Source organism: Aquarana catesbeiana, linkage group LG03 (assembly GCF_042186555.1).
Source record: "Aquarana catesbeiana isolate 2022-GZ linkage group LG03, ASM4218655v1, whole genome shotgun sequence".
Taxonomy (NCBI): domain Eukaryota; kingdom Metazoa; phylum Chordata; class Amphibia; order Anura; family Ranidae; genus Aquarana; species Aquarana catesbeiana.
Window position 1 is genome coordinate 639,291,614 of NC_133326.1, and position 25,266 is coordinate 639,316,879.

General features: G+C 44.2%; 1 protein-coding gene and 1 non-coding gene across 2 annotated transcripts in view; one reads left to right on the plus strand and one right to left on the minus strand.

The window, feature by feature from the left end:
• PIN1 (peptidylprolyl cis/trans isomerase, NIMA-interacting 1) overlaps positions 1–23,679 on the minus strand; it is a 39,226-nt gene extending 15,547 nt beyond the window's left edge. Inside the window, exons 1-3 of the mRNA XM_073622531.1 lie at positions 23,520–23,679; positions 13,954–14,154; positions 1,472–1,582 (exon numbers count right to left, since the gene is read on the minus strand). Of these exons, the coding sequence (XP_073478632.1) occupies positions 1,472–1,582; positions 13,954–14,154; positions 23,520–23,637 (430 nt within the window). The 5' untranslated portion in view covers positions 23,638–23,679. The remainder of the gene's footprint in view (positions 1–1,471; positions 1,583–13,953; positions 14,155–23,519) is intronic.
• Positions 23,680–23,856: 177 nt separating this feature from the next.
• TRNAE-CUC (transfer RNA glutamic acid (anticodon CUC)) lies at positions 23,857–23,928 on the plus strand. Its single transcript has one exon. It is a non-coding gene; the product is annotated as a tRNA-Glu (tRNA).
• The last annotated feature ends 1,338 nt before the right edge of the window (positions 23,929–25,266 follow it).

A 25,266-nucleotide genomic window follows, 5' to 3' on the forward strand; every position in this document is an offset into this window, starting at 1 on the left:
TGTTCAACACGTGGTTTATATACTTTATATATATATATATATATATATTCTCAGCGCTCCCCACCATTTTCTTTTTTCACCCAGTTAGGGTGTAGCTGCTATTATTACACTTTATTTAATTTATTAACACATTTTGGCGCGGAATTTTGTTTATATTTGTTTGCTGCTGGAACCACTCTGGAGACCGCCAGGTGGGATAAGAGGTGGAGTGCAGTTGGTATCACTCTGCATTGGACAGGAGCCACAAAAGAGGCATCAGCTTATGCGGCTCTTGCTCCCTACTACAGCTCCAACTTTGCAAGTAGACCCTCTGCATTGCACTCAGTTTGATGCTCTGGAATGGCGGGTCAGCAAGCCCAGACTGCGATCTACCAGTCACCTGGCCGCGATCTACTGGTTGCTGACCCCTGGTGTAGAGGATTGTTCACAGCTAGCTCTCCTTGAGCAGCAGCTTTATTGTTTATTAGCTTTTTACCCATCCCATAGCTCTGTGATTTTTGTGATGCAAGTAGCTATTGGAGCCTTGCTTTTTATATCAATTACCCAGCCACCAAAAATGGCTATCATTGCTTGCAAGCAGTACCGTCAATGTTCTGCCCACAAAACGATAGCATGTCAAAATTTTCATAATGAGCACTTTTTTTTACTTTGTTATCCTATGACCCATTAAACTATGTCTGAGGGAAAAATAAAATAATAAAAAAAAAAAAAAAAAAAAAAAGTGGTTGTGAAGGCTGAAGGTTTTTTACCTTCATGCATTCTATGCATGATGATAAAAATAAAACCTTCTGTGTGCTGCCCGCCCACCAATAATTACCTGTGCCTGATCTTGATGCAGAGCTGTGCATGGGAGCAGCGGCTCTTCCCTCATTGGCTGAGACAGCAGCGGGAGCCAATGGCTCTCACTGCTGTCAATCACAGCCAATGAGGAGAGAGCAGGGGTTGGCGCTGAGTCACACTCTGTGTGTCTTAGACATGCACAGGCGGCTCGGGAGCAAGGATGTGCAAGTGACCCCATGGCAAGCCGCTTCCCATGGGGACACCCAGCGGGGTGGGAAGGGGGGTAGCAGGTAAGTAACAAGTTTTTTTTTTTTTTTTAAACTGAGCCTTTAATGTTACTTTAATCTGCCAGAGATCCAGTTCTTCCTAGCGTGCTGTTTGGCCTGACAACACAATGTCTTTGCTACACTGAAATCCCAAACAGTGTAGCCAGCTCTGCCTACGGAACTAAACAACTACACCTATCCCCTCCTCTTCACATTCTTACATTGATTTCTTTTTCCAAGAAAACAAATACTGCTGCCTTGACTCCAAAGAGTGTGTAGGAAAGGGTGCTTTTGGTAGATTAGTTCTGCAGGTATGTCATCACAAAGGTCTGTAATTCACCAGGAACGAGGCAAAAATAAAAGGGATGATAGGACAAGAAGTTTATAAAGGTAACAGGTAAAGCAGAAACAAAATAAATACTTACCTCTAGCAAATGCTCCCAAATCCCCTCCAGCTTTGGCAGAACTGCAATCACTGAACTGAGAGGCTAGAGCTTCAAAATCCTCATCACCAGATTTGATTTTCTGTATATAACCTACAAGAACACAAAGCAAACATAGCTCAACACCAGGAAATGCCCGAGTAGAATTCTAATTCATTTTATATAGAAATCAGTTCATCAGAGCAGGTTTTACCAAGCAAGTTCCTCCATTAATAGGATGGACTGATGGTAACACCACAGCAAATAAAAAAACTAATTATTTAAGACCCATTCACACCACACCTCAAAAAAATGTACTTTGTGTGAGTGTTTAGGCAAAAGACACCCCATCCAAAATGAATGGGCTGCAACACACTTTAACCACCTGAACACCAGGCCTTTTTCTGACAGTTGTTGTTTACAAGTTTAAAGCGGTATTTTTTGCTAGAAAATTACTTAGAACCCACAAACTTTATATTTTTTTTAGCAGGGACACTAGAGAATAAAATGACTGTCTTTGCAAATGTTTATGTTACACGGTTTTTGTGCAGCACTTTTTCAAACTCAATTTTTTTTTGAGAAAATACACTTTAGGCTCCAATTACACACTTGAACAACTCCAAAGTTGCGGCATCTGGGGTGCCACTTTGGTGCGACTTTCATGCAACCTCTGAGGGTAAACATTGAAGTCTATGTCCCTCAAGTCGCATGAAAAAAAAAAAAACCCATAATATAATCCCCAATTTTTTTGTATAATATGAAAGATGTTACGCCAAGTAAAGAGAATGGGGCCAAACTACGGTACTTAAAGTTGCTTATCCCTATGAGAAGCCAATGTTGGCACCCGATTCCCCCCCCCCCCCCCCCCCCCCGAGCTCAGCGGGGGCTGCAGCACAGGAGATTTTTCATCTTAATGCATAGAATGCATTAAGGTGAAAAACCATGAGACTTTACAACCCCTTCAAGTCAAAATGTTGAGCACCCCTGGTTTACATCATCATCAGCAAAGAAGCAATCACGATGAAAAAAAAAGGTTATCACCATTTACAATGTGAGCCTAAATGAAAGAATTTTTTTTTTTATATATACAGTAATAAAATTGTTATTTCATTTATGCAGCAGCCCAAAGTAAAAATGATCATACTGTGCCAACGCTTATCTTGAGCAAGTAGATTTAGATTCCATTGTTATTTCTTTTTGTTGAATATAATGGAGTTATAGGACTCCAGTCGGCTCCAAGGCGTACAGAAAACATTGAAAATAGGATAAAATATTCACATTCAGAAATACTCAAAAAAGGTGGGCTCCACTTTCACACACACATATCATTGCTACACAGTTGAAGTTATATCAATTCCCTTTAAATTTCAATCTTCAGCCGCTGTGATTTTTCTAAAGCAGTCAAAAACATTCAAATTAGATTTCAGTTTAATTTGGCAACCTGGAGACATTCTGTATACTGCATGTGCAGAGAACTCCTCCAGAAATATCATTTTCTGCTTGCAATTGGCTCACTGCTTTTCCCAGAAACAGCACTGAACTGCAAATCAAATCACAGTAACACTGTAATTAGTGTTTCATTCTTGGTGGGATATGAGGGCTTGTGTTGACGGCACCTATTTGATCAGTTTGACAAGCTTCTGAACCCATTCAGTATTAACTGACAGGTGTATTGGACCCGCAGCTGACCTTCTGACCGGCTTCAAAGTGGGTTTTGCATTTCCATAGACTGGTACATACAAAAGCCTGACACACATGGGCCTAATATTGGCATGTTCAACAGAAACCAGCCGACATTCGACCCGTGTGTACAGCCGCCTGTCCGACTTCTGTCAAATGGGCATGCTGGAAAAATAGCAGCCAATCAGCATCCAATCAGTGCAGACTGGTGTGGTCTGGTGGTGGGGCAGTCTCCCTGTCAGAACACAATAGCTTCGCGGGAATCGAATAGTTAGTACAGCGAGCTCCTCCTGTGTGCCTCCGTTTATTTCATTCAGCCAACTGGGTTGAATGGGAAAAAGAAAAAATAAATAAAAAAAAAAAAAAAAAAAAAAAAACACACAACACTTTAAAAAGGGATTGTAAAGTCTCGATTTTTTTTCCTCTAAAAATAATCATGTTATACTTACCGGCTCTGTTGCAGTGGATTTGCACAGAGCAGCCTGGATCCTCCTCTTCTTGGGTCCCTCTTCTGTGCTCCTCGCCCCTCCCTTCTGTTCAGTGCCCCCACAGCTCCCTGTATCTATTCAGACAGGGACCCCCGACCCAGCCCTGCCCCCTCACTCCCAATTGGCTAGCTGACTGACAGCAGTGGGAGCCAATGGCGCCGCTGCTGTGTTTCAGCCAATCAGGAAGGAGAATCTCGGATGGCTGAGACACTCGTGGACATCGCTGGACAGAGAGGGACCTCAGGTAAGGATTGGTGGGGCTGAGGGGGGTTGCGGCACACAGAAGGCTTTTTATCTTAATGCATTAAAGATAAATAAAAATCTTCTGCCTTTACAACCCCTTTAGGGCCTCCTGCACACTGGACCTTATAAAAACACCAGTAGCATTAGCTGTAGAAAGCTGTAGAATGAGTTTTGTAGCATTTTTCAGTTTTTTTTTTTTTTTTTTTTAAGCAAAACTATAATCTCACAAAAGCTTATGGCTCAAAAACGCTGATAAATGAAGAATAGCCACGTTTTTCAGCATTTTTAAGCTTTTATCAGAGCTAGAGCGTTTTTACAGCTAAAAAACTCCTTGAACACACTAGTTGTGGGGTTTTTTGGCAGCCAGAAAACGCCCCAGCTAAAAAAAACGCTGATAACAGCCTATGTGTACATGGACACATAGGATAACATGCTGTGGAGTTTACTGGCTGCAGAAAAAACACCCAAAGCCAAAAACAGCAGGTGTAAAAATGTCCAGTGTGCATGAGGCTTAAGTGCGTAACAGGCTTAAGCCCCTTGTTCACATGAGAAGTCCAAATCGCATGACAAGTCGCACCCTATTATCGGCAATGGTACTGTTCAAATTGGTGTGACGCCGACTTTGAGGTGCCACACTGATTTGAAAAAAGTTCCTGCACTATTTTTTGCGATTTCAGGTGCGACTTGCATTGATATCTGTGCATTAGGCCACACAGATGTCAGCCAAGTCACAACCAAAGTCGCACTGACCTGTGGTTTTGAAATCCTGTGATTTCAAATGAAGTCACACAATTTCAAAGCCACATTCGGTGTGAACGAGTGCCAAGGGCTCATTCACACCAGGTCTGTTGAGCTACACTGATTGATACAGCCCCAATGTAAGGACATAGGGGCGCATTATATGGAGCACGATGCACCCCAGCTGGTGTGAAACAGACCTAAGGGATGCAGATGCTGCAAATGTTCTCATTACAACACAGAGACTGCAGTAAGGGGTTCAAATGAAGGCCAACCCACACATTCAGAAAGAAACTTGAGATAGCATATGGTAATGTGAGCATTTTTTTTTTTTTTGTAACACAACAGAGAAAGACCTGAATTTCTAAAACATGACTGACAGAATCATTGCAAGATATGTAGTTTATTAGGGATATTTCTTGCTGAAAATTGGCATTAAATATCCTAGTACTGATAAACTGATGTGTTAATACCCTTCTGGGTCTCCAAATTATTAAAAAGATCCTGTGCTATAATAGGTTCTACCTAAAACTGAAAGATCTGGAAGACCAAGAATAATGCATTTGTCACCTCAGTAGAAGAGAGTCACATTTCTCAGGCATACAGCAACCAGAATTCACATGTCATTCTCAGTAATTTAGTGAGCTGAGCTGGCGGGATGCAGAATGGCTGAGCAGATACACTTCACCTGACCATCGGCGATAAGGGCTGGGTTACACCAGGTCACAGCGCAGTGGGGAGTGGTATGCCAGCAAACATTTGTTTCTGACCAGCATTCATTAAAAGAAGTCATTTACAGCTGACTCTAAATCAAATGCACTTCAGAAATGGACAGGTCCTCTCTGCTGCATAAGCTGGCTGCCTGACAGTATTGACAAGTCCCTGAATTTTACATTACCAGATAATTGTGCTTTTGAGAAACACCTATGGCAGCTATAAGCAAGATCTTTCTTAAAGCGGAGTTGCACCCAAAAATGAAACTTTCCAGTTCCTCCCCCTAACCCCCCCCCCCCCGGTGTCACATTTGGCACTTTTCAGGGGGGAGCAGATGTCTAATACAGGTATTTGCTCCCACTTCCGGCAATAGATCGCCGCAGATTCCGTGGCGATCTACGCCATGTCCAGCCCCTCCTCCCCGCTGTCTTCTGGGAGACACACAGGTCCCAGAAGACACCAGGGACCAGTCAGAATGCACAGCACGACTCGCGCATGCGCAGTACGGAACCAGGCTGTGAAGCTGCAAGGCTTCACTTCCTGATTCCCTTACTGAAGATGGCGGCGCCTCCACCCGGAAGCCGAGGGACAGATCGGCTTCGGGTGAAAACATTGCGGGCGCCCTGGACAGGTAAGTGCCCTAATATCAAAACTGCAGTATTTGTAGCTGCTGACTTTTAATTTTTTTTTTTTTTGGCGGAACTGCGCTTTAAGAGGACTCCTTGGGGGCGTGTCCGGATGGGCGGGTGTGTGTTGAGAGGCAGCATGGAGTGAGTGAGAGCATGGACGCTGTGTGCTCCGTCCCCCCTCCGTTCTCATCTCTCTCTCCCCTGGCCGTATGAACGGCATACTGGATGGCTCTGGCTCCCTTGTCACTCGGTGCCTCGCTGCCCCTCCTCTCTCTCTGCTAAAGGTGTGCTGAGGAATCCTCTGGGTGAGATGTCATCCCCTGCACGCTGCTGTGAGACAAGCAGCTTTTTACTTTCACTTTCCCATCTCTACACTAGTCATGGAATAGAAGTCGGCCAGAGCTGGTACAGTATGGAGTCACTAATATAGTATCCAGATGCTGTTTTTTTGTTAGACAATCCTCAGACTAGAAGTAAATCCTGGTAATATGACATCTGTGTAGTAACAGAGTTATTTATGTGAGTCAGTGCGCTGACCTGCCTGCTGCTTGGGTAATATTAAGTCTGGGAGCAGACAGAGTGTGCTAATATAGGAAGCAAAGTATATTCTCCAACCTTTTTTTTTTTTTTTTTTTTTTTTTTTTTTTTTTGTTTGTGTGCTGCTGACTAGCTAAAGCCCTGGGACCCCTGGGATTTTCAACAGATGCAAAGAGAGAGGTTTAGGTAGGGGTTGGGATACTCGGTATATATACCCCACTAACCGTATTTTTAATGGCGACTGCCTTAGCGGCATTTAACCAACTGTATAAAACTACGGTGTAGGTGGGGGGCTGCACCAATTTAAGTTGTAGCTGTGGAGTTTATGTGTGTAGGGAGTTGCCCCACACCTGCCATTTAAGGTATTGTAGCTTCCTTCTGTGTGAGCTCTCTTTTTTTTTTTTTTTACGGGGGTGTATAAGAGTGTAGAGTGGAGAGACTTACCCCGCTTTATACACTTTATGGTATATGCTCTGTACAGCGGGTAGTTGAGCGCTGATGGGAGCAGCGGCTTCCCTTTCCTCCCCCTCTCTCCTTAGTTCCTTTTTGGATTTGTGGAGGACGTTGGTAACTGTCAGTCTCTAATTTGTTGCTGTTAGAGTATATTTATATCTATAAGCGTAAATGATGCAGAATCTACGTTCCTCTAAAGAGAAAAACCCGCAGCATGCGGCAGCAGTATCAGCAGCAGCAAAACTGGAGCAATATGCCCATGCCTCTGCTCTGACCCCTCCAAAAAAGGGGTCGCAGCAGAAGGGTCAACAAGGGGGGGCATCGGATAGGAAAAGCCAGGGCCAGCCTCAATTACAGCCCTTAGGGGCTGTGCCGGCTACCCAGCCTTCCAAATCTTTATGTAATAAAGGCCCAGGGCTAAGTGATCAAAACACAAACGTAAACTCGGAGCTAATAAATGACCCGAATTTACCCTTGAACAGAGAACCAACTATAACGGATGTATTCATGGCTGTAGGGGTATGTAGCGGCTCGCTTAAAGATCTTTGTGAACAAATGAAAGGTGTTAAAGCAGATCTGTTATTGGTTAGACAAGATCTGCAGAAAACGGCGGAGAGAACAACGCCCCTGGAAGAAAGAGTCAGTGGGCTAGAAGATAATGTGCTCCCAATAACCAGAGAAATAAAATGGCTGAAGGAACAGCTATCTAAACAAGCCTCTAAGTTAGATGAGATGGAGAACAGGAGTAGAAGAGATAATGTGAGGCTGATAGGTTTACCCGAAAGGAGTGAGGGCGCCAACCCAATTGCATTCCTAGAAAAATGGCTGGGGGAGCTAATCGGGAAAGAATCATTCTCGGCTTCGTTTTCCATCATAAGAGCTCATAGGATCCCTTTCAGGGCACCATCGGAGGGGGGCCACCCGAGACCCCTCCTCCTGAGATTTCTTAACTACCAGGATAAAGTAATCTTACTACGGAAGATCAGGGAAGCAGGGGAGGTTTTTTTTAAAGGAGCAAAAATATCGTTTTATTCCGACTTCTCTCCGGATTTGCAGAGGCGTAGGGCAGAGTTTACCCAGGCAAAACGCAATCTACAAAAATTTAAGTTGCCCTATGCTCTTTTATATCCGGCAAGGTTGCGGGTTGCGGCTCTGGGGGAGACTCTGTTTTTTAACTCCCCTTCTGAAGTTGAGAAGTGGCTGGAAGATAATAGGGAAAAAATCACGAATTTTACGTAGAGAATGGGGGAAGATATAATAGGCCGGGATATCAATAGGATGGCACGATAAGGCATTGGGAGGTACAGGGGCTGTATTTTTGTTTTTGTTCTTTTTCTTGTTCTTGCTTTTTTTTTTTTTTCCACCCCTTTCTGCCATCTGTTAATGCTTTTTGTTATAAGGGGACGGGAGGGGATGGGTGCACACAGCTATTTGTGGGTAGGGTGGTGTGGGGCTGTGAGTGTAAGATTGGTGTAAAAGGTTGGTGTTAGTGTAAGAGGCAACGGTCATGGTAAACCCCCAGGGGGTACACCTAGATAGGTGGGTACGGGTGGGGGGGGGGGGGGAGGGGGATGGGGTGGGAGGGTAGGGGAGATTAGGTGGGGAGGGAAGGGAAGGGGTGGGAAGATGGGAGGGAGGGGAAATAGGATGGGTAAACCATTCCTTACGAACACTTATACCACTAGAAATTATAACGGAGGTATCCAGACCTTCCTTAAGATTATTTTTGCACATACAGGCACTTTTTATAGTAAATAGGTTTTTGGTTGTTCTACACGCACATGCAAGCACTGTCTATGGCAAATTTATGCCCAAAGTAAGGCTAATATAGCCAAAATGAATACGTGGTCTAGTGGCCAAGTATGCACACACACGGAATTGTTATAACAGTCACTAGGAGGAGAAAAATTAGTTTTGGGTTAGGGTTATATATATTAAATTTCTCTTATATCTTTCTGTTATATACGTTTGTATATGTTGGGGTAAAGAATATTCCTCAGTCTTTAGATGTTAGCTAAGACTCTGAAAATAGGATCCTGGAATGTCAGGGGCCTAGGTACACCACTTAAAAGATTAGCAGTGTTCTCTATGATGGAGAGGTGCGGGGCTGATCTGGTCTGTCTGCAGGAAACCCACCTAACCAAGGAAACTATCCATCACCTACAGATGAAAAAATTTCAAACCCAATTTCATGCGGTTCACTCCTCCTACAGTAGGGGAGTGAGTGTTTTGGTAAAGTCTGGGGTGAAGTTTTCCTGCAGCCAGGTCAGGATAGACGAGTTGGGTAGATACATCTTTTTATTATGTTTTATTGAAAACGCCAGGTATGTGGTGGCAAATATATATATCCCTCCGCCCTTTAATCTGGATGTCTTGCTTAAACTGTATGAATTTTTGCTAGATAAAAAAGATGTGCCGATTGTAGCAATGGGGGACTTCAACGAGGTTCTAGATAAAAGGCTGGATAGATTCCCACTACGAAAAAGCTCAGAGGACTCAGTAAAGAGTCGGTTAAGCTTTTTTCTGGAAGAAGTGGGATTAATGGATTTGTGGAGGGCACGGAACCCAGGCGTGCTGCAATATACTTGCTGTTCTGCATCTTACTCCGTGCTTTCAAGGATAGACCTAGCCCTAGGAAATGATAGGGCTCTCCAGATGGTAGAAAAAATAACATACTGGCCAAGAGGCATCTCAGACCACTCACCTATGGTAGTCATTTTAAATCTTGGGGAGCCTAGGCCCCGGAAGTACTGGAGTATAAGCCCGTACTGGTTTGAAATTATTAAAAAGACGGTTGGGATACTTTCCTCCTTAAGGGAGTTTGTTGAGATCAATCAGGGAACGGTGTCCCCTTCTACGCTATGGGACGCCCTTAAGGCTTTTCTTAGGGGGGTCCTGATACAGCAGATAGCTACATTCAACAAAGAGGCTAGAAGGGAGGAGGAGAGCCTGTTGAGAGACGCTCTTGAAGCAGAAAACAACTATACTTGCAACCCAAACCCGGAGACGGAAAGTATCTGGCAAGAGAAACAACAAGCATATAAATCAGTGGTTTTACAGAAAGCAGAAACCAGGCGGTTACTCCAAAGACAGGAATCTATGGTGGAGGGCGAGAGAATGGGAAGGACACTGGCTATGCTAGCAAAATCCAATGCAGCTCCATCCACGGTCCTCGCGATTAGATCCCAGAGCGGTGAGGTAGTATCAAGCACCTTAAAAATAGTACAAGTCTTCAGGGATTACTATAAAAAACTGTATTCCTCCCAGAAGAGGGGTAAGGAGGCCAAGATGGAGGACTTCCTAAGGGGGTTAGACATCCCCACCATATCACAAGAAGAAAGAGATATATTAGATGCCCCAATATCTATAGCAGAATTATACCAAGCAGTAGCAGGCATGGCAACCCATAAGTCGCCCGGACCAGATGGTCTTCCAATTGAGACCTACAAACACTATGGTGAAGTGTTGATCCCCGAACTGCTGAAAGTTTTGGGGGGGGCGCTTGAGGGGGGCCAATTACCTGCCTCAATGCTAGAAGCAACTATTATTGTATTACAGAAAGAAGGGAAAGATCCCTTGGATATGGCCGCCTATAGACCAATTTCTCTTTTATGCACGGACGTAAAAATTCTGGCCAAAGTGCTGGCAGCAAGATTGAATGGAGTTATCCATAAGCTGATCCACGAGGACCAGGCGGGCTTCATAGCCAATAGATCCACGAGCCTGAATATTAGAAGGGCGTTTTTGAATGTACAGACCCCAATGGTGAACGAGGGTTCGAGAGCGTTGATGACCCTTGATGTATCCAAGGCTTTTGATAGCGTGGAGTGGGGCTATATGTGGCGCGTGCTGGAGATCTTTGGATTTGGCCCTGCCTTTATAGGGTGGATTAGAATGCTATATACTCGACCCAAGGCAAGATTAAAAATTAACAACGAATTGTCAGACTGGTTTGAGCTGGAGAGGGGGACGAGGCAGGGGTGCCCACTCTCCCCTCTGTTGTTTGCACTAGCGATGGAACCCCTGGCCATTTCCATAAGGGGAAGTCGAGCGATAACCGGCTTCCAGAGAAAAACAGGCGAGGAAAGAATCGCATTGTATGCGGATGACATTCTGTTATTTTTGGGAGACTCGAGGAAATCGCTACCGGGAGCAATGAGGATAGTGGAGGACTTCGGCAGTTTTTCTGGCTTAGAGATAAACTGGGAGAAATCAGAGTTTCTACCGATAGACCCCTTAAATGAGACAATAGCACCTGGTATGCCTCAGGTGGCAACAGTGGAAGCTCTGAAGTACCTAGGGATTGTCCTGACGAAGGACCCTGTTCTATATATCAGTAAAAACCTTGTCCCTCTATTAACAAAATTTAAACAAAAAATAGGAATTTGGAGACGCCTGCCTCTATCAGTTGCAGGAAGATGTAGCTTAATAAAAATGATATGGATGCCACAACTGCTATACGTCTTGCATAATTCCCCTGTCTGGATAAGTAAGAAGTGGTTTAAAAAAATTGACAGTCTCTTTAGGGAATTGATTTGGAAGGGGAAACAAGCCAGGATCCGTCTTGGAGTGCTCCAGCTCCCTACCCAGGAGGGGGGCTTTGCCCTCCCACATCCCGAGAGTTATTTTTACTCAACTCAGTTGCAGCAATTATTGGGCTGTGGGATACCGAAAGGAGGCACCCCTAACGGCAAGTTACTATTGTTGAGCTCCACACATAATACAATTATTGAAGCCCTAGAGGCGGACGCGTTCCATGATAAATTTCCAACAATTAAATTGATAACCAAACTTTGGAAAACAGTTAAGAAAAAGATGGGGTATGGAGCCTTAACAGCCTACTCTCCTATTTGGAACAACCATAATTTGCAGGAAGTTCTTAAGATAGGCATATTTAGAGAGTGGGAGAAGCTTGGCCTCAGTAAGCTAAGTCAATTATATAACGACTTTGGGTTAAAGAAATTTTCAGAACTGGTTGGGGAGTTTAAGCTTCCCCGGGGGTCTTTCTTCCTATATGTCCGGTTGGAACATGCCCTTAAAGCACAATTTAAAGCCCAGACCCCGAGATGGGAAGAGATGCCTCTATTTCAGTGCATAATTCAAATAACCCCCACTAGAGGGGTAATTTCAAGAATTTATGACCAATTAAGCAAATCGGTTAATAGCAGGGAAATACTCCTTCGGGTAAAGGCTAAATGGGAAGAGGAGGTGGGAGGAATGACCCAGGAACAATGGGCGAGAATTTTGGAGTTGGGAGCGCAGGTTTCTGTGACCCCTTCACAGAGACTCTCACACTTAATGCTGTTAAACAGAGCCTATTATACTCCTAAAAGACTTTTTAAATTTGGGAGAAGGCCCAATGACAACTGCCCCAGGTGTCGAAGGACGGGAGATCTCATTCACATGGTGTGGAGGTGTCCCAAGCTGTTTAGATACTGGGAGGAGGTGACTGGGAACTTGGGAAATATTTTCGGTACGACAGTGGCAAACGAGGCCTTGGTTTGTATTCTGGGGCATAGAAGAGTGATGGGAGAAAGGCTGAGTACTACCTTAGCTGTCACGCGGGCCCTGTTTCAGGCTAGAAAGTTGATAGCATTTAGATGGCAGGTAAAGGAGCCCCCCACCGTGAAAGACTGGATCTCTACAATGAATGAAACCTTGGGTAGGGAAAGAATGGAGTACATAAAAAGGGGCAATCTTCAGGAATTTGAAAGCATGTGGAAGATGTGGATAGAGAAAGTGAAGAGTCATTAATAGTGGGATCTGCATAGACACGGAATAGACTGAGGGATGGGCTTAATATAGGTATATAGGCAACTGGTATCCTTGCAGGCAAAGGATCCTATAATAAAGTGTTTCTGGATATGCACATTTTTAGTTAAATATATAGCTTAGTAGGGTATAGGATAAACATATAGGGAGTAGGTGGGGGGGGGGATCGGGGTATTAGGGCATAGGTAATTTGGTACACAATACAGGCTGGGTCAGTAGAAGATGGGCACGGGGAGCCCACAAGTTCATTTTTACAAACCTCTCTTCTTGTATTTTTTTGTTGGTGTTTTTGTCCTTTTTCTTCCTTCTTACGGGTCCCTTTGGTTATCGAGTCCTAGTTAGTGGGGCTTACGAGATGGAAGGGACAGAGGACTTGTTGGTAAAGAGGCGTAATGGAATCCGTTGGTCATTAGGGCGATATAAAAAGCAATGAGAAAAAGTATAATCCACTATGATGTGAATACGAGAAGGCGACAGTTAATGAACAACAAACTGATTTAGCCCTCCAAACACTGTTTACTGACGTGGAAAAAAAAAAAAAAAAAAAAAAAAAAAAGAGGACTCCTTAAATAATGAGTGGGGGGACTGACAAGCTTCCACTATCACAAAAGCTGCAGGATCTAAGGCAGCTCCATGGAGCTCTTGGACTTTCTTTGATACAGCACAGCCTACCCATGTATTTAATATGTGCTGCTCCCTACCGTTATGAACGGGCCTTGGATGCCTATTAAAAAGCAATCTGATTCAGAGGATGGGCAATGTTGCACAGACAGCAAAGTAGCTCTAACTGATAGCAGCCGCATAGCTATCATACAATCGTACACATGCAAAATTTCTTTCCTGCAACCACGGGCTGCAGGAAAGAAAATTGCATGATTCCCCCATCAACACAGCCATTGTCTTCTCCCAGCGCGCGGGGGGGGGGGGGGGGGGGGGGGCTGCGTCACGCCTAGAGAAGACTGATTATCGCTAGCAGCTATAGTAACCGCTAACAATTAATGCAAGACAATAGACGATCCAGCAGGCTGGTTGTACCAAAGTTGATCGATCAACTCGGTACATTCAACTTGCCCATTAACGTTTCGCATCTCGGGCGGTTCAACAGAAACCTGCCAAGATTTGAACCATGTATGGCCAGCCTAAGTAAGGAGAGCCCGCAGAGCTTATTTCTTTTCTATGTAAAGGTGTAAGATAAAGAGCTGTAATGAATATCCTTTAAGTGCTTACCTACCATTAATAAGTTCTAAGGCCTCATCTTTGGTGCGTGTGATTCTCTCTTGCCGCCATGATGAAGGACGCCTGGACTGGTTATGCTTTACCAATAAGTGAGAACATCGCACTTTGCTTGGTTCACCTTGCCCATTCTTCCCTCCTGCAGAGGGTCGCTCCCACTGGCTGGCATTAGTCATGTGGTTGAAATAGTAAACACGTCCTGTAAGGGAAGAGAGTTTATGAAAATAGTACATACAACATATTTTCCACAGAACTCTCCTCAGTCACTACTATAAAATAAAAAGATTACTGCCTTGGGGTCTGTTATGCAAAGTATCAAGTGCAACAAGTAAGTTGAATCAATCTACAGGCCAGGAAACCTATCTCCCCGACTCTTGTACAATGCAGATAAAACACATACTGCGTTTCCCCGAAAATAAAACCTCTCTCGACTTTCTAGGATGGCTGCAATATAAGCCCTACCCCAAAATAAGCCCTAGTTAAATTCCTTGTAAGATCATGTAATCCACGCTGTAAAAGGATTACATGATGTCTAGCGTGTCTTTATATAACATTATTGTAGAAAATACCTTATATACAGTGCCGCTGGGCGCTCATGTGACCCGCCGGAGCTCTCCTCCTCTCCGATGTCAGCGGCCCCTCCCTCTGCAGTGCTCGGAGCGGAGCCAATGTCAGCGAGGATCTCGGCATCTCCCTCAGCAGTGCTCGGAGCGGGGAAGAAGAGCTCCGGCTGGTCATGTGAGCGACCAGCGGCGCTTTAAAGTGGAGTTCCACCCACTTTTAGAACTCTTCAGCATCCCTCACTAAACTGTGCACTGTAAACGAATTGGATATTTTTAAATTTTTTTTCTCAGCACTTTCTGTATATCTGCTGTATTCATTTTTCACTTCCTCCTCCCTGGCCACGGCCCATCGCATCATTTCCTGTTTGCAATGCCTTCTGGGAAGGGGCAGCAACTTTCTCTGAAACTGCCGTTGCTATGGAAACCTGACCTGAAACCTATTACACTGCTTGTGCTGCACTGAGCATGTGCGAGATCTGCAAGGATGAGATCCAGGAAGAAATACAGTCTGGCTTCAGTTGCCCACACTTAAGATGGCCACGGCCTGCTGTAAGTTTATGAAATAAACTACTGCTATAAACTAACAAAATATACCTTAGTTTACAGACTAACTTTACTAGAATACATTAAGCTTGTGTATTATAGGGGTATTTTTATTTAAAAAGTATAATTTCGGCCGGAACACCACTTTAAATAAGGTATTTTCTACCATGTTACATAAAGACACACACACTGGACATTATATAATCCTTTTACAGAGCACATTAAATGATTTTACAAGGATTTTAACTATGGTTTATTTTGGGGATTACAGAGATGCTGACTCCTGAGCTGACATGGAGGGAGAGAGAGAAGGAGACAAATAAGACATCCCATGAAAATAAGCCCGAATGCATTTTTTTGTAGCAAAAATTAAATTTAAAACCCAGTCTTATTTTCGGGGAAACACGGTAGGTGTGAAGAGATTTAGTCAAATAAGGCCAATTTATCTCTTCACACTGTAGATACATATTAAGGAAACTTTCTTAACCGCTTCCTACCCAGCCACTGTACATATACAGCTGGATGGGACAAGCATCCTTCTGGGAGGACATGCCCGTACGTCCTCCCAGAACTGTGCCTCGTGCGCGCCCCCCGGGGTATGCTACAGCGAAATCCTGTGACCACCAGATCAGAGTACCCCGGTACCATGGGATCGCTGTGTTCATATGTCCAGTAGTAAACATGGCTGCCATTTATTAAGGCATTGAGAACTACTGTGATCTGTATGATTGATCAGTGATAACATGGTACAGGGCCATGCAACTCCTCCCTGTACTATGTGATAGCTGTAGCCAATGACCGCTATCACAGTAGTCCTCAATGGCTGCAGGAATGCAGCTGAGAACTGACAGAAATGATTGCTTATACAGCCATCATGGCTGACTATATACAATAGTTTATACTCTTCACACAGACTAAATATACACCGATTTGGGTTGTTGTCACCAAAGAAATGTAGCAGAAAACATTTTAGCCTAAACTTCTGAAGAAAGAATATAGGCAAAATTTTATAACAAAGAAAAATTTGTTTTTCAAAATGTTTGGAGCTTATTCGCATATACAGTGGGTATCGAAAAGAAACCCCCCCCCCCCCTTAAAATAATCACTTTTTTTTTGCTTTGCAGCCTAAATTGAAGACAGACACATATTTTGCTTTATCCAGCTGTTTTACTCAGTACAACTTAAAACATCCAAGTGAAAGATATAACACTATATTGTCAGAGGAAAAAAAAAAAAAAGAACAAAAAATTCAAAAACAGAATCACCAAGTTGGGAAAATAGATGGCCCCTGTGCGTCAGTATTTTGTTGAACCACATTTTGCTTTAAAGCGTAACTCCACTTTTGTTGAGAAAAAGAAATTGTCCCCTCTGCGTGATCTATGTACATTACAAGGATTATAACAACCTTTGTTGCAGATTCCTACATTTTGTTATTCAGAAGAAATCATTGTTTGTTCCTCTGTGCTGAGTGAGTCTAATGGGAGCGGTTTCATAATTATCAGTCAGCTGCGGCACCTGCAGAGCACTAATGAGGAAATCTGCTGGGCCTGCATCCCATTAGACACGTTCCTATTGGAACTCTCTCACCAAAAAAAATTTCATTTTGTTGTAGAGGATGCCTGAAATCTGACTTGTATCTTAGGCAGACTTCTGGGAAAATTGGTGACCCATTTACAAAAGAAGGAAATAATGTTTCTGGGGAGTGATCAGTACACTCTGTGTGCAGAACAACTCCGTGTAGCCATATTGCAATGCATTTATAGAAAATTACAGCGGCTACTGATTGAAAAGGAAAGGTAATTTTTAACAACATTCAATTACAATAGGACTTGTATCGCAATTGTACAGGCTATATTTTTTCTTTATTTGCTAGTTTTTTTCCCCCCACGAAAGTGGAGTTACCCGTTAATTACAGCCGTTAGTCTGTAGGGATATGTCTCTACTAACTTTGCACATCTAGACTTTGCAATATTTGCCCTCTATTCTTTACAGAACTGCTCAAGTTCAGTTAAATTGCATGGTGATCGTTTGTGGACTGCAGTCTTCAAGTCATTCCACAGATTTTCAATGGGGTTTAAGTCTGAGCTCTGACTAGGCCATGCAAGGACATTCACCTTTTTCTCCTTCAACTTTTGGTTTAGACAATAACTTTTTCAATGGCACACAAAGCCATTTGACTTTCAACTGTCATCAGTTGTCATTTTGATTACCTCAGCATGAAAAGAGCTTTCCTAGAGCATTTCAGTCCCTGGTAATACAACTGAAGCAAACGATCAACTTAGGGTGGCAAGGGACTGTCAAAAGATCTCCAAGATAAAGTTGTGGACAGGCGACCAGGAGATGGATACAAAAACATTTTGAAGGCTTTATCAATGCCTAAAAGCACAGTGAAGTATACTATAAAGAAGTGGAACGTGTTTAGTACAAGACAGACCCTCCCTGGATCAGGATGTTGCTCCAAACTGAATGAAAAGAGCCAGGAGGAAACTTTTCAGAGAGGCCTACAGCAGCTATGAAGCAGTTGCAGGAATTTATGACAGAGAGTGGTTATTGTGTGCATGTGACATCAATATCACAAGTCCCCCACAAATGTGGCTTGTATGAGAGGGTTGCAAGAAAAAAGCCACTCCTCAAAAAAGGCCACATGCAGTCATGACTGAGCTTTGCCAAAATGCACATTGAAGATTCTGAGGCCACGTGGAAAAATTGTAATGGTCAGATTAAACTGATTTGCCACCAACACCAAATATGTCAGGTGGAAATCCAATACAGCTCACCATCCATATAAACACCATTCCTACAGTAAAGCATGGAGGTGGTAATATGTTATGGGGGTGTTTCTCTGCAGCAGGGACTGGAGCACTTGTCAGGATAGAAGTGAAAATGGATGGGGCAAAATAGCGTCAAACTCTTGAGGAAAACCTGCTGCCCTCTGCCAGAAAGTTGTCAATGGGAAGAAGGTTTACCTTCCAAAATGACAATGACCCAAAGCACACAGCAAAAATGACCACACAGTGGTTGAAGGAAAAAAAGGTTAATGTCCTTGCTTGGCCTAATCAGAGCCCAGACCTAAACCCCATTGAAAATCTGTGGAATGACTTGAAGACTGCAATCCACAAAGGGACACCATCAAATTTAACTGAACTTAGCAGTTCTGCAAAGAAGAGTGTGCAAATATTGCAAAGTCTAATAGGGGTGCACCGAATGGGGTTTTTGGTGCTGAAACTGATACCGAAAATGAAAAATACACTAGGCCGAAAACCAAAACTGACTTTAAAAATATTTTTATACAGATGGTCAGAGACTGCAGACGTGGTACAGGACATGGCCAGAGACTGCAGACGTGGTACAGGACATGGCCAGAGACCGCAGACGTGGTACAGGAGATCAAAGCAGCCTCACCAGGTTCCTTTAAATGCAGCCTACCAGTACCCTTCATTTGCAGCCTGCCTGTGCCTCACCAGTGCCCGGCAGCCTACCAGTGCCCATCATGCAGCCTGCCTTAGTATGTCAGACAGGATCAGGACAGGGCAGTGTTAGCAAAGCAAAGCCAAGAACACCCAGCGTTGAGGCTTTATAACCACTTTAACTAAACCTATTTTTATTTTGATGCATTACTTACCCAGCATATGACATTGCATACAACACACACTGCAGATGCTTCTACCGTGATGACGGCATAAAAACTCAACTGCCAATGAGTGACCTGGTCTATAAAGCCTCCATATATACTCTATTCTTTGGTCTCTGCGACTGTGCTCTCCGGTTGTATTTTACCTCTCACCGCACCTTCTTTTTTTTCCAATCTTTTTTATTAACATTTTTCCTCCATCACAATAACATTGTGAAACACACATAAAAATACAAAATACATACAATAACATATTACAAAAATAAAAAAAACTCCAGCATCACTTAAAACTCTAATTCCTTCTCTCCTACTTCTCTTAGCACTGGGGGTCCCCAAAGGTTCTGTTCTTGGACCCCTCCTATTCTCAATCTACATTTCCAGGTCTGGGGCATACACGCACGCTGCCGGCCCGCTCCGATCACACACAGCAGGAGCCCAGCAGCGGGTACCGCAGACTCGATGTCCGCAGGCCCCCCGCCATTTATTTAGTACACAAGCTGGACAGCAGCCTATGTAAACAAGGCAGATTGCAATTCTGTCAGTAGGGAAGGCATTGATCCTGTGTTCCTGCAAAGCAGACACACAGATCTATGGCTTCCCTTAGTACAGGGGTCTCAAACTGGCGGCCCTCCAGCTGTTGCGAAACTACAAGTCCCATCATGCCTCTGCTTGTGGGAGTCATGCTTGCAACTGTCAGCCTTTCAATGCCTCATGAGACTTGTAGTTATGCAACAGCTGGAGGGCCGCCAGTTTGAGACCCCTGCACTAGTACAAGCACCTCCCCCACAGTACACAAGCACTAGCTAGGCACACAGTTAAGCCTTTGATCGCCCGATGTTAACCCCTTCCCAGCCATGTCATTAGTACAGTGACAGTATTTTTTTTAGCACTGATCACTATATTGGTGTCACTGGTCTCCAAAAAGCGTCAGATTTGTTCAATATCGCAGTCCCACGATAAGTCGCTGATCGCTGGTCCGACGCGTTTTGACTAGTCTTCAACTGGGGCATATGTTGAAGACTATTCAGTCGAAACGCGTCAGTCCAGCACTCCCTGCTTCCCACATTGCTGTTTTTATATTTTTGTGATCACTTTTATCCATTACTGTTTGGCATTTTTTATCTCCAATAAACCAACATTAGTTGACCTGCGCCATGTGGAGCTTCCCTTTTTTCTCCCATGCTTGAGTGCTGTTGACTACTCTCGGATCATCGCTATTATGGACCGGTTCGGTGCTGGATCAGTTTGGAAACCTTACTTTGGAACCATCATCCAACCTGGGTGGATCGGAGTTTGTGGTCACTACATTACCAGCCAGCCTGGTATCATTACATCACTGGGGATCCAGTACTATGTCTATCGGACGCACTGCCGTATGGTAGATGCGTCCATCTGTTTCAGTAAGAGTACCCACCCTCTCATCTGAATGTTTTCCGGTACAGTTTTGGTCCATTGTGACCACGTATCTCCTGCTTCAGTTGCAGATTGAAGAGAATTTCACTGGACACTATACATGTGGACATTTGGTCATTGGATCATTCTAGTCCAGAGGTCTCAAACTAGCGGCCCTCCAGCTGTTGCAAAACTACAAGTCCCATGATGCATTGCAAGGCTGACAGTTACAAGCCTGACTCCCACAGGCAGAGGCATGATGGGACTTGTAGTTTCGCAACAGCTAGAGGGCCGCCAGTTTGAGACCCCTGTTCTAGTCCAAAGTTATTATTTCAGTTATTTTTGTTCACAGGTTTTGTTTACTCTCACTTTATTTGTTTTGAGGTGATTTAGTTGTCCTTTAGCGCTACACTACGCTATGTTTGATCTCTCTACTTGGATTTGGTTTTTGAGTGTTAGCAGCTTATCATCCTCCTTTTTTTCCACATATTTTGTGGGTTTAAGCGCAGTGTTTTCCCCCCTTTTCCCTCACATAAAGATAATGTTATGCTGAGTAAATTGATACCCAACATGTCACGCTTCAAAATTGGAATGGCGACAAACTTTGACTCTTACAAATCTCCAAAGGCGAAGTTTAAAAATTTCTACAGGTTACCAGTTTTGAGTTAGGAGGTCTAGGGCTAGAATTATTGCTCTCTAACGATCGCGGCGATACCTCACATGTGTGGTTTGAACATTGTTTACATATGCGGACGCGACTCACGTATGCGTTTGCTTCTGCGCACAAGCTCGGTGGGATTGGGCGCTTTAAAATAAAATTCTTATTTATTTAAACTTTTTATTTTTACACTGTCCCTTTAAAAAAAAAAATGTTTGGATCACTTTTATTCCCATTACAAGGAATGTAAACATCCCTTGAAATAGAAAAAAGCATGACAGGACCTCTTAAAATGTGAGATCTGGGGTCAAAAAGACCTGATCTCATATTTACACTTAAAGCGGAGGTCTGCCAATTTTTTTTTTTAAGTCAGCAAGCTACAAATACTGCATCTTCTGTAAGGGCATCAGGAAGTGAAGCCTTGCAGCTTCACTTCCTGGTTCCCTATTGCGCATGCGCGACTCGCGCTATCCCACTGGTCCCTGCTGTCTTCTGGGACCTGTGTGTCTCCCAGAAGACAGCGAGGAAAATGGAGAAGGCGCCAGAAGTGGCATAGATACCCGGTATCTATGCCCCGAAGTGGCAGCAAAATACCTGTATTAGACAGGTATATGCTCTCCCCTCCAAGGTGCCAAATGTTACACTGGAGGGGGGGGACCGGAAAAGCGGAAGCTCCATTTTTGGGTGGAACACCGCTTTAAGTGCAACATAAAGTTTGTTTTTTTTAAAAAGTTGTTTTTTTTTTAAAACAAAAATTCCCCTTTAACCACTTCAGCCCCAGACCATTTGGCTGGCCAGAGACCAGACAACTTTTTGCGAGCCGGCACTGCGTCGCTTAAACTGACAATTACGCAGTGGTGCGATGTGGCTCCCAAACAAAATCGACGTCCTTTTTCCCCACAAATGGAGCTTTCTTTTGGTGGTATTTGATCACCTCTGCGGTTTTTATTTTTTTGCGCTATGAACAAAAAAACAGCAACAATTTTGAAAAAAAAAAAAAAACTTTTTTTTTAACTTTTTGCTATAATAAATATCCCCAAAAAATATATAAGAAAAACATTTTTTCCCCTCCGTTTAGGCCGATACGTATTCTTCTACATATTTTTGGAAAAAAAAAAAAAAAAAACGCAATAAGTGTTTATTGATTGGTTTGCGCAAAAGTTATAGCGTCTACAAAATAGGGGATAGTTTTATGGCATTTTTATTAATATTTTTTTTTTTTTTTTTTTTTACTAGTAATGGCGGCGATCAGCGATTTTTATCTTGACTACGACATTATGGCAGACACATCGGACAATTTTCACACCATTCACATATATACAGCGATCAGTGCGATTAAAAATGCATTGATTACTGTGTAAATATAACTGGCAGTGAAGGGGTTAAGACTAGGGGGACGCTGTAGGGGTTAAGTGTGTCCTAGGGAGTGATTCTAACTGTGGGGGGGAGGGGCTGTGTGTGACACGACACTGATCACCGCTCCCGATTACAGGGTATTGATCAGTGTCTCTAGGCAGAACGGGGAGATGCTTGTTCACAAATAGCATCTCCCCGTTCTTCCTCCCCGTGAGGCGATCACGGGTATCCCCGCGGTAATCGAGTCCGAGGGACCCGCGATCCTACTCACGGAGCTGGCAGCGCACGCGCGATGGCACGGCGGCAAATTTAAGGGGACATTACAGGTACGCCCATTTGCGCAGCTGTGTCATTCTATCGACGTATACAGGCGGCGGTCGGGAACCGCTTAAGACTACCAAGGCAGAAACGACGTTTGACATCGCTTTCATCATCCAATGTTATTTAGTCGAGTGTGGGGGGGGGGGCCCCCATCTTTCCTGTCACTCGGCATCCAGCATCAGAGGGGACAACATCGGACTAATGGCTCCGGTAAGCGACGGAGTCGCAGAAACCGCTTTTTATCTGAAAGCGGACCGCCCGCAGTTTTTAAAAAACTACCGGGGTTATGGGATCTATCTGCTGCCATAACAAACAGTCCTCAACGTCAAAGTAGCGGCGTTTAACGACGGCGGGAGGTCCGGAAGTGGTTAACCAATACACTGCGTTTTTTACTTTCTCCGGCAGCCCATCCCCCCCAGTATCACTTGACCCTCCCTCTTAGATTGGAAGGGCCCCCTGATCCCTCCTGTATTGAATCGTATTGTAACTGTCTGCCCTCATGTTGTAAAGCGCTGTGCAGACTGCTGGCACCAAATAAATCCTGTATAATAATAATAATAATATACCCAGGAAGGTGCTGAATAGGGCAGCCAGGTAAGCATTCATAATCTCAGGAGGACACTCCTATCCAACCCTTCTTGGAATGCCCCCCCCCCCCCCCCCAGCACTGTGGTTGATCCCAACTGTCCCCCTGTCCTGTAGTGCCAGAGGGGCTGGTGGAATGTACCACGGTGCCAGCGGGGGGAGAATACCATAGTTGTGGGATGTGACACACACACACACACACAGGGCCTCTTTATTCTCCATTAGGAATTCCCCCATATAGTCATGATGTCCTGACCACACAGGCCCGTATACCGAGTCCTTCCACCACCCACACACACTACAAATACCAATCGTTATCTACCGTACCGATCGTTCCCCTCACTTCTCTTGCCCCAGGTGGTAACTATCGCTTTACAGATTCATCCATCCCCCTCCCCCCCTCCAGCACTCAGCCACACTCCACATCCCAGTAAGCCCCATAATGTCCACAGCCCTGAACACAACGGCGCAGGCGTGTCTCCCTCAGCCCTCCCCCACCCTCGCTCCTTGTTTACCGGAGCTGCGGCTCATCCGCTTCTCCCACCCGGGCGCCAGCTTCTCCTGATCCGCCATCTTCAAGTCCTGCGTCAGGCTCAGCTCCTCCCCTTGTGACGCCGCCGTTGGCTCGCCCATCGCTACTGGACGAACGTTGCGACGACACGGCGGAGGACGCAATCGCACGTACGAGGGACCCGCCCCCCGACGTCAAGGCGGAGAAGACAGAAGAATCCCGCGCGGGAGAGGGAGGCGTCCAATCAGACGGCAGAACACGAGCCTGGGGCGTGGTTGAGTGCGTGCGGCTTACAGCTGATTTATACTGCTGATTGCTGGATAAAAATCTGTGCAGCGAGTTCCCTAGTGGTCTAGTGGTTAGGATTCGGCGCTCTCACCGCCGCGGCCCGGGTTCGATTCCCGGTCAGGGAAGCAGAATTTTATTTGGGGTGCTCTTGTATTTTTTAATAACTGTGTTAGCACTGGTTTGTAAATAAAAGTCAGACGTGACACTCTTACACTTATAGTAGCCGATTGCAACTGTCTAGTTTCCTCTGAGGAAGCTTTTACCGCCAAATTTCAATGACTGCTATATAGTCTTGCAGACTAACTTAATATTCTCTGACTTCATTCTTGTGTACACTGAAGATCTGCGTTGTTTTCTTTATTGTTTTCTTTTTTTGTTATTTGAAAATGGAAAAATAAAACACCCTTTAAAAAAGAAATATCAATGACTGCTGATCCCGCCAGACTTATCCATAGATCTACACTGTCCCTGATTTGGAGCAATGTCCCTCTGTCCCTCTGTCCCCCTCAATTGTCCCCCTCAATTGTCCCTCTCTCCCTCTGTCCCCCTCAATTGTCCCTCTGTCCCTCTGTCCCCCTCAATTGTCCCTCTCTCCCTCTGTCCCCCTCAATTGTCCCTCATTTTGGTCTGATCTATATAGTTGTATATAAAATGTACTTTTTATTTTTCAAAAAGTGTTTCCCAGCGCTAAACCTTCCATCTGATTTACACATTTCTGTATTTGTAAATATCAAAAGCCAATATAAAGGAATACAAGTGGTAAAGAAAGCCCTTGTGGGTTTCATTTATCATTTTTTGTGTACAATTTCCCTTTAACCACTTCAAGCGATATTTAATTCATTTTCAATACCGGGCACTTTCACCCCCTTCCTGCCTAGGCCAATTTTCTGTCACACTTTGAATGACAATTGCGCGGTCGTGCAACACTGTACCCAAATTACATTTTTCCCCACAAATAGAGCTTTCTTTTGGTGGTATTTAATCACCTCTGGGTTTTTATTTTTTGCTGAAAAAATACCAAAAATTTTGAAGAAAAAAAAGTTTTTCTTTGTTTCTGTAAATAAGTATTTTTCTCCTTCACTGATGGGCACTGATGATGAGGCACTAATATGCTGCACTGATCAGGAGGCACTGATATGCTGCACTGATGGGCACTGATGATGAGGCACTAATATGCTGCACTGATCAGGAGACACTAATATGCTGCACTGATGGGCACTGATGAGGAGTCACTAATATGCTGCACTGATGAGGAGGCACTAATATGCTGCACTGATGGGCACCGATGAAAAGGCACTAATATGCTGTACTGATGGGCACTGATGATGAGGCACTAATATGCTGCACTGATGGGCACTGATGAGGAGGCACTAATATGCTGCACTGATGAGAAGGCACTAATATGCTGTACTGATGGGCACTGATTAGGAGGCACTAATATGCTCCACTGATGAGCAGGCACT